Raw genomic sequence first — 12,135 nt, 5'->3', positions numbered from 1 at the left:
CCGACTCTTCCTTCGACTATAGGGAGAGCGACAGCGCAGCACTAACGGCGGTGGACCTGACAACCAAAGAGATTGTTAACTTCGTTTGCGGTGTCTCCAGTGACGATGAAGACCCGAAGGAAGACTGTGGGTCACCGAACACAGAAGATCCTGTCGAACATTGATGTTTTAGTGCACGGAAACAAAGTCCGCACTTTCATCACTTGGTGCAATGACATACCAAATTAGGTACTGCAAAAAAGTGCAAGATGTAGACGCATTCCTAATTCGTCGTGCCCGCTGCACGCTCCAGAAGAAAATCACCGATTTCTTCAAGTAAAGCAGCTAGGAAGTGAGTGAAACATTTTTTTTAAGAGCATGCTTGTCTTCGCAAGCATCTACTGCCAAGGTACATGATTTTTATTCCTAGGTTTGTCCACTGGCTTATAACCGCAAGTTTTTTTTTACAATATTTCAAAATAACAAACAATTTTCGGTGGTCCCGTGTGATTCGTTATATCGAGATTAGACTCTACTGTTTGTAGAAAGATGGGCCCCACCAGGCACTTTGCCTTCTGCCCTCCTAATGAAGCATACATGTATTTATATAGTGAATAAACTCCACGTCTGCAAATGCCAGGAAGCAGTGCAATGTACTGGGGTGCAAGAATATTAGAAAATTTATAATAACAAACCAAATACAGCGGACACCCCCGCAGGGGCGTCTGCGCAAGCAGGCGTTTGGTGTGTTGCGACACCACGGACCCGAGCACACGAGGGTTGGACCCTCCCGCGTGTAGCCGTGCGCGGCTTAGCCGTGTCCGGGGAAAGGGGGATCCTGGGGGTTGAGCCAATGCCGGGTGTTTGGACCTTTAAGGCCCCCCGGCGGAGGCAACACACCTCTTTGGCCTCTGCTTCACGTAGACGGCACCCCCGGACTGACCCACCCGGGGGAAATCGGCAGTCGCCTTTTCCTGTCTCTCTCTTCGCACACCTTCGTCTTTCCCTCTCACTTTTAGTCTTTCCTGTCGTCTTTTTCTTCTGATAACTTCCTATCTTCCTGGCGGCGAGGGTTAACCTGGTGTGCTATGACCTACCTTGGCTATAACATATATGGTTATAGCGACGATGTACAGTTGGCATGGTAGGGTTTGCTTCACCGCATACCCTGCCGTGTCCCCTTGTTGGGCTCGGTGGTGGGTGACTGGCATCGTCGCTGAATACACAACACATTTCATGGGAACTTCCAACCCCTTCTGTACCGATCGTCCCTCTAAAAGGGGGCGCACCGACGCTACGTTTCAGTTTTTTCTAAAAGGCACTCAGACTTTCCCTAAATTTCACGTTGTCCACAGTGACAAACCCGACAAGAAAGCAAGAACTATTTCACCATTCGTTGTCGCGAAGCATCTCGCAGAGACCATTGGAGGCGGCTATAAGATCACCAAGCTGGCCAGTGGGGATCTATTACTAGAACTAAAAGACAAAGCACAACACGACAAGCTAACAAACCTGGTACAACTTGAAGACATCCCTGTCAGTGTGACAGCACACCGAACCATGAATACAGCCAAAGGCGTAATCTCTGACATGGACTTGATGGACTTGACCGATGAAGAACTCCTGGAAGGATGGAAGGATGAAAACGTAATAAGTGTACAAAGAATAAAAATTAGACGTGACAACAAGGAACTGCCAACTAAGCACCTGATTATTACTTTTGGCTCTAGCACACTACCAGAGATATTAGAACCTGGATATACCAAACTCAGAGTACGACCATACATCCCAAACCCTCGACGATGTTTTAAATGCCAGAGGTTTGGTCATGCTTCTCAGAGCTGCCGAGGGCGGCTAACATGTGCAAAATGTGGCATCAATGACCACTCTGCAGATGACTGTAAGGCTGAGCCCCGTTGTAGTAATTGTAATGGTGGTCACCCCGCATATTCACGATCATGCGCAGTCTGGAAGAAAGAAAAAAAATAATTACAATAAAGGTAAAAGAAAACATAACTTTCAGAGAAGCAAGACAGCGCATCTCACCAACATTTGCACAGACCACATCTTTCGCCGAAGTGGTACGTCGGGGGGCAGTACCACAACGGCACTTGGCGGACGCCAGCGCCACGCATAGCGAGCGTGCGGCAACGCCACCCGCCCCCACGGTGGGAGCAGCAAAGGCTGCCCTACCTCTCCCGAAATTGTTCACAGTGGAGGCCTCTGCTGGTGCTGGCACCAGTCAGCCCAGCTCCGAGGTCAAGACAAGCCCACCAACCACCAGGATGGTGGGCTCCAAGGCCTTGTCTTCAGAGACAAGGCCTTCGCGGAAAACACACCGCTCGCAAGAGCGCGTGTCCAGTGCCTCTCAAGAGGCTATGGACACAACACCCAGTCAGAAGGCGCAGTTGACGCCTAAGGAGCGGCGCGACTTTGTCGACCGCTCCAGGAAAGACAAAACTCCAATTACAGGGCCTCAAAAGGGCGCTGTAAGCTAAATCAAATCCATTCTCCTTGACACATAGCACAACATTTATGTTAATATGGATACACTAATTATTCAGTGGAATATCAGAGGCCTGCTTTGCAACCTCGACGATGTCCAAGAAATCCTTAAAGAACAAACTCCAAAAGTGCTGTGTGTCCAGGAGACTCACTTGAACTCTAATCATAAAAACTTCCTACGTCAGTATGTTATTTTTCGGAAGGATCGCGATGATGCCCTCGCATCATCCGGCGGCGTAGCCATCATAGCTGACAAATCTATAGCCTGTCAACACCTACGGCTACGAACACCCCTTGAGGCAGTGGCCGTTCGTGCTGTACTTTTAAATAAACTGATAACCATTTGCTCTTTATACATACCGCCGCATTTTCAGCTTCACAAACAAGAATTCCAAACATTAATAGATCAGTTACCCGAACCATATCTTGTGCTTGGAGATTTAAATGCACACAGCAACTTATGGGGCGACTCGCGCTGCGACGCGAGAGGTCGCCTGATTGAACAATTCCTTTTTTCTTCAGGGGCATGTCTTTTGAATGGGAAGGAGCCCACGTATTACAATCTGGCAAACAAAACATACTCCTCAATAGATCTTAGCATTGCATCTCCAACTCTTCTACCCCACTTTAAATGGAAAGTTATTAAAAACCCTTACGGGAGTGACCATTTCCCTGTGGTTCTAAGCACACCAATGTCTAATGAATGCCTTCCACAACTACCTCGATAGAGAACTGACTCAGCTGACTGGGAAAAGTTCAAACATCTTGCTACTTTATCCTGGGACGACATGTGTGCTTTAAGCATAGACGCTGCGGTTGAATATTTTACGGTTTTTCTGCTTGAAACCTCCTCCAAATGTATCCCTGTAACAAGTGGATTGTCCACAAAACGCCGTCTTCCGTGGTGGAACGATGAGTGTCGAAAAGCGCGAAAGAAGCAAAACAAGGCATGGGCTTTACTTCGGGATTCTCCGACAGCAGAAAATCTAGTTAATTTCAAGCAGGTCAAATCCCAGGGTCGAAGAACGCGGCGACAAGCTAGAAGAGAGAGTTGGAGAAAGTATATATCGGGAATTAACTCATACACTGATGAAACAAAGGTTTGGAACAGAGAGAACAGAATAAACGGTCGACAGCCTTACTCGTTGCCTTTCGTGAATACTCAAGGCGACAGCATGGAAGACCAGGCGAACTTTCTTGGCGCACATTTCGAACAGATATCCAGCTCGTCGCACTATTCTGAAACATTCCAAAGGTACAAAAAGCAAATAGAAGGAAAACCACTAGACCGGAAAAGCACAAAATGCGAGGCATACAATAGACCTTTTTGCATGGCAGAGCTTCAGGCAGCCCTAAACAGCTGCAACAAATCTGCCCCAGGTTCTGACCGCATCCTATATGAAATGCTAAAACACCTGCCGTCTGAATCACAAAAAACCCTTCTTTGTCTCTACAATTCTATATGGTCGTCCGGCCACATTCCCTCTGCTTGGAAAGAGGCCATCATAATTCCTATATTGAAATCGGGTAAGGACCCTTCTTTGGCAAATAGTTATAGGCCTATAGCTTTGACGAGCTGCTTATGCAAAGTTTTTGAGAAGATGGTAAACAGTCGCCTGGTACATTATCTAGAAATTAACGAGAAATTAGATCCATATCAATGTGGCTTTAGAGAAGGCAGATCGACGACAGATCAGCTTGTACGCATGGAAATGTACATCACGGAAGCGTTTGTCCACAAACAGCTAGTGTTATCAGTGTTTCTTGACATGGAGAAGGCGTATGATACTACGTGGCGCTTCGGGATCCTTCGGGATCTTTCTGCAATGGGCATTCGCGGCAACCTGCTAAGAATAATTGAAAGCTATCTCTCTGACAGGACATTTCGTGTTAGAGTTGGCAACGTACAGTCTCGACCATTTCTGCAGGAGACAGGTGTACCGCAGGGTGGAGTACTGAGCTGTACGTTATTTATTGTTAAAATGAACTCCCTCCACACCGTATTGCCTCGCACACTCTTCTACTCCGTCTATGTGGACGATGTACAAATAGGGTTCAGGTCATGCAATGCTAGCATTTGCGAGAGGCAGCTACAACTTGGCTTGAATAGACTCTCAAGGTGGGCGGACGAGAATGATTTTAAGTTGAACCCCCAAAAAAGCACATGTGTCTTATTTTCAAACAGGAGAGGTGTACTGCCACAACCAGACATTAACCTTAATGGAGAAAGACTAACTGTTAGTCATGAACACAAATTCTTAGGTATTATCCTGGACACAAAGCTTAACTTCATTCCCCACTTAAAATATCTTAAAGAAAAATGCCTGAAGACCATGAACCTCCTCAAGCTGCTCTCTCGAACAACTTGGGGCAGTGACAGGAAGTGTCTCCTTAGCCTGTACAAGAGTCTCGTACAATCACGCCTCGACTACGGAGCCGTGGTGTACCACTCCGCAACAGAGACTGCGCTAAAGATTCTCGACCCAGTCCACAACCTCGGTATACGACTGGCAACAGGCGCCTTCAGAACGAGCCCTGTTGAAAGTCTCTACGTTGAGTCCAACGAATGGTCCTTACATCTGCGAAGAATATTCTTAAGTTTATCATACTATTCTAAGGTAAAATCAGACACCGAACATCCATGCCATTCCATCGTTAGCGACCTGCGCGCTGCCAGACTTTACAGTAACCGCCCACGTATTAGAACCCCTTTGAGCCTACGCTTGGAAGCAATGGTAGACGAAACAGACATCCATCTCCCAGAAAATATCCTGCCTCCCACTCGCCTTCCACCGCCTTGGGAATGGCAGACCATGGAGTGCGATATCTCGTTTGTCGAAATAACAAAACATGCACCTGAGGCACACATACGATCACACTTCCTCGAACTCCAAGCGAAGTACTGCTGTGCCGAATATTATACAGATGCTTCCAGGTCATCTGCAGGTGTTGCGTATGGAGCTCTTGGGCCATTTTTTTCCACCTCGGATTCTCTAAATCCTAACACAAGTATTTTCACGGCTGAGGCTTACGCGATACTCTCAGCTGTAAAACATATCAGACAAAGTAATCTCAATAAGGCCATCATTTTCACAGATTCATTAAGCGTAGTAAGAGCCTTAATGAGTTTACGAAAACATAAGAACCCTGCTTTTAATGAACTATACACACAACTATGCCTAGCATTAATGTACAACCAGAACATCATCCTATGTTGGGTACCTGGTCATAGGGGCATAAAAGGCAATGTAGCTGCTGACGAAAGTGCAACGTCAGTCACCTTTAATGAAACGGATATGAATAAACCTATATCAGCAACAGAACTTAAGCCCTTCTTACGCCATAAACTTAGGAAGTACTGGCAACATCAACGGGATATTGCAATACAGAATAAGCTACACGTTATCAAACCAAAATTAGGGAACTGGATAACTGAAAGAACAGCAAGGCATAAGGAAGTACTTCTGTGTAGATTAACAATAGGACATACGTACACCACTCACTCTTACCTTTTGACGGGAAGCGAACCTCCTACATGTCCCAAATATGGCAACAGGCTTACAGTTATTCATGTTCTTATCCAATGCACTGAAATAGAGGCAGAAAGGAAAAAGTACTTCCCCTCCGCTTATCTGCAACACATACCATTACACCCAGCATTCTTTCTGAGCAACGAACCCCTTTTTACTTTTGGAACAGTATTAAACTTTTTAACTGAAACTGACACCCTAAATGTAATTTGGCCAGGCTACTTGTAGCACGGCCTCCACCTGGAGGTCGTAGCTGCAATGAAACCATTTTCTAGAGCACGTGCCTACCAGCCCTTGCTTTCAAGGCCTTGCTGAGGCACTAGTGCTACAGCCATTTGTTGTTTTACTGATCATCCATATCTCATGGAACATCTATTTTCATCGCAGACACCATCAATCACTGTCATGTTTTTAGACTTGTATTTTACGCACTCCAGAGCGAATGAATTTTAGGCCCTTTTACAGCCACATTGCATCACATGTATAATTTCCACCTTTTAGCGAATATTTTTAGGCCACTATGCAGCCATGTATCATATACTCCCCACAATCAACACCCACATATCATTGACAAGCACAGATCATCGACTTGGCGCTCTTTGGCCACATCTGGCCCTTGTGCCAATAAACTCTACAAATCATCATCAATACAGCGGACACCCATTAAACGAAACTCAGTTAAATGAAAATTACTGATAAACAGAAGTACATGGGTAGGTTGGTTGCCTATGTCCGGCGCAGTAAAATCCTTTGGTTAATTGAAAGATTACTGATTTGTGATTTTTTTTAAATGGCACGAAATTAAACACCAGGAATGAAACAAATTTTCATAGCCAACTCCATGGCCAACACAAGCCAATCCAGTAGTGATCCATGGGCTTCAGCGAGCTTGCTAGCTATTCATGCAGTGGTTTGTGCTGTTCTGTTTCAGACCAACAGGCATTGGGTGTTTAAGGCTAATGGAGAGCGTGAAAGCATCTCAACCAGTTTGAGTTACCATAAACCATACAGAATGGTTTCGATAAGCACTGCTTAGATTGAGATGAACAAGCAATGCGCTGTGGTATACCAGAACAATAGGTCAACACAAGAATAACTGTTTTTATAGTAACAGAGAAAGGTAAATGGGGCCTGGAGAGGTTAACCTAGTGACAGGCCAGGCGTGCAAGGAAAAGAAAATATATCAAAACAAGTATTATGATAAGCAGTCTTGCCTTATTATAGTGTAAGTACAAGCACAATGAACTGCCATTAACAATGAGTATTAGTTGTAATACTGTACTAATGGTTCTCTGAAAAGGACATCTTTGGGCATGCAGTGTCAAACAAAAACAAAAAGACTCACAAACAGGCGGCACAACTTCTTACTTGAAGTCTGTGAGGGAGGCTGCCGTGGCCTTTTGTGGAGGCTCTGCTCCCGCTTCTGTACCATCTCTGGCGGGCAGTTTTCCACCTTCTTTCTCATATTTTTAAATTTATTACGGAGGCCGAGAACCCATGACTCCTGCAAATTACTTGAATTAGCAACACATAGAAAGTAAACACTGCAAAATGAAAACATGAGTGAGCTATGTGACCAAAAATACACTTACAAGGTGAAATAAAAACGTTTCAAGACTGGCTCTATTTTGAAGGAAGTAATTTCTGCATGTGCATTCAAACACTGTAACCTTCAAAAAAGTTCCCTTGCGGGGCAATAGGGTACTCCCATTGTACCTGCCACTTTGCAAGTAAGTGCTGGAAGCGTTTCCCAGAAAGAGTCGAGCACCCTCATCCTACCAAGATTATTTGCAAATTCTACAACTCAATAACAAGATTTATTGCAACTTGTGCAATGAGTTCTCAATTTTTTTGAGGAGAATGAAATAAGAAAGAGCAAATCCTGATGAATGACCTTCCTTTCACATCAATGATCATCAGTTGGGAGAAAACTTAGGCGTGCAGGTGCACCCCTCAGACAAGGCAATAGTCGTTAGAAGAAAAGGCCAATATCTCCACAATCGAAAAAAGGCTAAAAAAAGTCTGCAACTTGACAGACTGCGTGCCCATTAGGTTTTTGCTTGCATTTAAAGTATTTTTCATCAGGAATTCCTCCTGAATGGCCAGATATAAACAGCACATTTCACTGCTAAGTTTCAGAACATCTGAGGGGGTCGTTCAATGAAAATGGCCAGGTCTGGGGCGCACAAGGAGCTGGATGCTGCAGAACAACAATGCACACTGTCACAGAGAACTATGCACAAGCGAGTTTATTGCCAGAAGCATTACTTCTCTTCCATATTTACCCTACTAATTCAAATTTGGCTCAGCCTTATTTCACTTTTCTCAAAATGAGAAATATGGCTCAAATGTTGCCAATTTTATAAGAGTGCTTTAATCAAGTGCAAATTGCAGGAGAGGGTGCTTGGCTCACTTGGAAAGGATACGTTCGCAAAGTGGCAGGAGCACTTGATTGTAGGGAAAGGGTGACGGTGTTTTTCAAAGGTGACAGTGTTTGAATGCACATAAATCACTCTGTTCAAGATAGAGCCAGTCTCGACATCCTTTCGTACTACCGTGTATATACAGAACTTTTGATGCCAAGTTCCAAGACATTTATTTTCTTCTGTATAAGTGATTCCCTGATGGATGGATGGATGGATGGATGGATGGATGGATGGAAAACTTTATTAAGCAAGTGAGTTTGGACCGTACAAGGTCTCAGGGCCACCGCACAGCCCTCACATTACGCGCATGTGTCCAGGCCACGTAGGGCCATGGCACTGGCACCCCGGTTCACACAGCGAAGTTGCGCGTCCGGGTCCTGCGACGCAAGGAGGGCCTCCCATTCCTCCCATGTACCGATGGCGGGCTGTCCCTGCGGGGGAGGATCGGCAGGGCAGCCGAAGAGGATGTGGTCAAGGGTGGCGTGCGATTCTCCGCAGAGAGTGCACTCTGGGGAAACATGGCGGAAGTGGGATAGAAGCTGAGGGGTAGGAAGAGTTCGCGTCTGGAGTCGCCTCCAGAGGATTTGTTGGGAGTGGGATAGGCGGGGGTGGGGAGGGGGATAGAGTCGACGGGCAAGGCGTGCTTGTTGAGTTAGTTCTGAGAACGTGTGTGCCCGCTCCCTCGAGAAATCCCGGCTGGGGTCGCCATTTGCCCGGCAAATAAGTCCTCGGGCTATGTTATCGGCGGCCTCATTTCCGGGATTGCCAGAGTGAGCCGGAACCCACACGAGCTCAATACACCTATCGGGATTTAGGGTGGACATTCTCAATATCTGCCACGCGGGGGGATGGACGCGTCCGCGGGCGAAGTTAAGAATGGCTGTTTTGGAATCGCTTAGTATATAAGCCGCATTGGTTTGGGCAATGGCTATAGCTATAGCTGCTTCTTCTGCTTCTTCCGGGGTACAAGGTGGGTCTATCAAATGGGTAAATGGGGGGGCTTCTGGATGATAAGCCACAGCTACTGAACGGTCTGTACCACACGCGGCGTCCACCCAGCGCACATCCTCTAAAGTGCCATATTCTTTATGGAGAGCTTTGGCCCGCGCGACTCGGCGGGATTGATGGTATTCAGGGTGGACATTCTTAGGAAGGGGTTTCAGGATTAGCGCGGAGTGTATGGCTCGAGGGAGAGAGATGAAGTCTGTCGTGTGTGCCGGTATGCGAATTCCCAGAGAATCCAGTATATATCGTCCAGTTTCCGTGCCAGCCAGACGAAGGTACTGTGTGTAGCGATGTGCATCTATAAGTTCTTGTATAGTGTTGTGCATTCCTAATTTTAAGAGTCTGTCCGTGCTAGTGCTCTTTGGTAAGTTTAGCGCTGCTTTGGTAGCCATGCGGATAAGAGCATTGATCTTGTCTTTATCCGAACAGGAGAGGTTCAGGTAAGGAGTGGCGTAAAGAATGCGGCTAAGCACAAAGGCATGCAGCACCTTCAGATTATCTGCTTCGTCTAGACCGGCTCGTGAATGTGAAACCCTTCTAAGAAGATGGATGACTGAGTAAGTGGACTGTTTTAGTGCTTTCAGGGTAAGGTTGTTTTTCCCCGTGTCCTGTAAATGCAGGCCAAGAATGCGGAGGGTAGGTGTTTGCGGTATGGGAGTGTCATGCAGGTAGATAGTGATGGGGGAGGTAGGGACGCGCCGCGGGCGGATTATGAGGAGTGCTGACTTTGTGGGGGAGCATTCAAGCCCAATGTTTGCCGCGTGAGTAGCGATAGTTGTAGCGGCTTCCTGAAGGGTCGATTCTATGTCGCCATCCGAGCCGTATGTGGTCCAGACCGTTATATCATCCGCGTAAAGTGTGTGTCCTAAGTGCGGGATGCGGCTGAGAGCCTTGGCCAGGGGGATGAGGGTGAGGTTGAAGAGGAAGGGAGATAACACCGCCCCTTGCGGGGTACCAATGTTACCAAGCGTGAAGTGGGGGGGTCTGTATATCATCTATATGCAGTGAGGCTGTGCGACCGTTTAAGAAGGCCCGGATATAGTTGTAGGTCTTAGGCCCCAACTGCAGCTCTTGGATGCCCTGCAGGATGGCGCTGTGTGTAACTTTGTCGAATGCTTTGGTGAGGTCGACTGCCAGGATTGCTCTGGTGTGATGTAACATGTCATTGAGGATAGCGTGTGAAATCTGCAGTAGGGCGTCCTGTGCCGAGAGGTGGGATCGAAATCCTACCATAGTATGGGGATATAGTCCATGGGATTCCATGTGTTGCGTGAGACGGGTGAGGATGCCATGCTCAAACAGTTTGCCCAAGCACGAAGTCAGCGAAATGGGACGGAGGTTTTGGGCGTTAATGGGCTTGTTTGGTTTAGGAATGAATATTATTTTCCCGTGCTTCCATTCAGCAGGTAGCACCCCCATTTCGCAGCACTCATTGAAGTAGTCGGTGAGAAGGGAAATTGAACGGTCATCTAAATTTCTGAGCATGACATTTGTGATTTGGTCCTCCCCAGGGGTTGAGTTTCGGAGCTTGATAAGGGCTGCTCTGACTTCAACCTCCATAATGGGGGCGTCGAGGGAGGGTTGATCGGGGCCTACATAGTCGGGATATGATACAGCTTGGCCCACAGTGGTATAAGTTGATTGGAGTTGGCGTAACAGTGCTTGATGATTTTGGCGATGTTTATGGGTAAGTCTTTTTAGTGTGAGCCGAGTTTGCTTTTTAGTTTGAGTGGGGTCTATCATATGTCGCAAAAGATGCCAGGCCCTGGTGGAGGAGAGATTACCTCGTAATCCGTCACATAATTGGTGCCAGTTAGATTTACTGAGTGCGGCACTGTGTTCTTCTATTTGTTTCTGTAGTTGTGCTAATTTTAGCTTAAGTTTCCGATTTTGCTTCTGGGTTTTCCAGCGTGTGAGGATACTGCTTTGAGCTTGTAGTAGGTGCGCTAAGCGACTGTCTGCAACGGGAGTCTCGGGGGTGGCATCTAATGTTTGCGTGAATGCCTGGACATCCTGTTTCAGCTCTGTCATCCATGTGTGGAGGTTAAAGGGGGATTCTAATGTTTTGGCCTCTCTGTGCTTCCGAAGATTATCCCAGCTGGTAATCCTGACACGGTAGGCTTTAGCTTTTATGGCGAAATCAAGCTGTATAGTTATGATATAATGATCACTGCCCAGGGCCTCATTTGAGTTTGTCCACACTGGTGTGGGAAGGTTGCGACCAAAAGTAAGATCTGGGCTTGTGTCGGCAGTGACACTATTGCCGATTCTTGTAGGTGTGCTCAGATCATTATATATGGACAGGCCGTGCATCTGAAGGGTGTTGTGCAATTCCGCTCCTCTCTTGTTAGTGCGTGTGTACCCCCAGTCTACATGTGCGCAGTTGAAATCCCCTAATATAATGAGGGGGTCCTTTTTTGCAGCGTTGGAGGCGGCTTTAATTAGAGAGATTAAATCTGAGACCGGTTGCCTCGGGAGGAGGTAACAGTTGAGGATGAAGAGGGGTTGAGATCTGTGAGTGGAGGGGATTAATTCTATGAATGTGTGAGCTACCGGCGAGGTTAGTACATGACAAGTGTATGGTACGAAATGTTGGAGATACGTCGTAACCCTGGGGTTTGGAGTGGTGTCGGAGGGTACCAGAGCGTATCCTGGCAGCGATAAATTTGTGCCAGCATCCTGAAGTGCTA

General features: G+C 46.7%; 1 protein-coding gene across 1 annotated transcript in view; it reads right to left on the bottom strand.

Moving 5' to 3' along the window:
• The window catches only part of LOC135916389 (uncharacterized), a 37,045-nt gene extending 33,227 nt beyond the window's left edge, over nucleotides 1-3,818 (bottom strand). The window contains exons 1-2 of the mRNA XM_070528860.1: nucleotides 3,627-3,818; nucleotides 1,492-1,602 (exon numbers count right to left, since the gene is read on the bottom strand). Of these exons, the coding sequence (XP_070384961.1) occupies nucleotides 1,492-1,602; nucleotides 3,627-3,692 (177 nt within the window). The 5' untranslated portion in view covers nucleotides 3,693-3,818. The remainder of the gene's footprint in view (nucleotides 1-1,491; nucleotides 1,603-3,626) is intronic.
• Between the last annotated feature and the right edge of the window lie 8,317 nt (nucleotides 3,819-12,135).

This window comes from Dermacentor albipictus, unplaced genomic scaffold (genome assembly GCF_038994185.2).
Source record: "Dermacentor albipictus isolate Rhodes 1998 colony unplaced genomic scaffold, USDA_Dalb.pri_finalv2 scaffold_15, whole genome shotgun sequence".
NCBI classification, from domain to species: domain Eukaryota; kingdom Metazoa; phylum Arthropoda; class Arachnida; order Ixodida; family Ixodidae; genus Dermacentor; species Dermacentor albipictus.
Note: the sequence above shows the minus strand (reverse complement) of the source record. Positions and strands in the feature narration are given on the sequence as shown.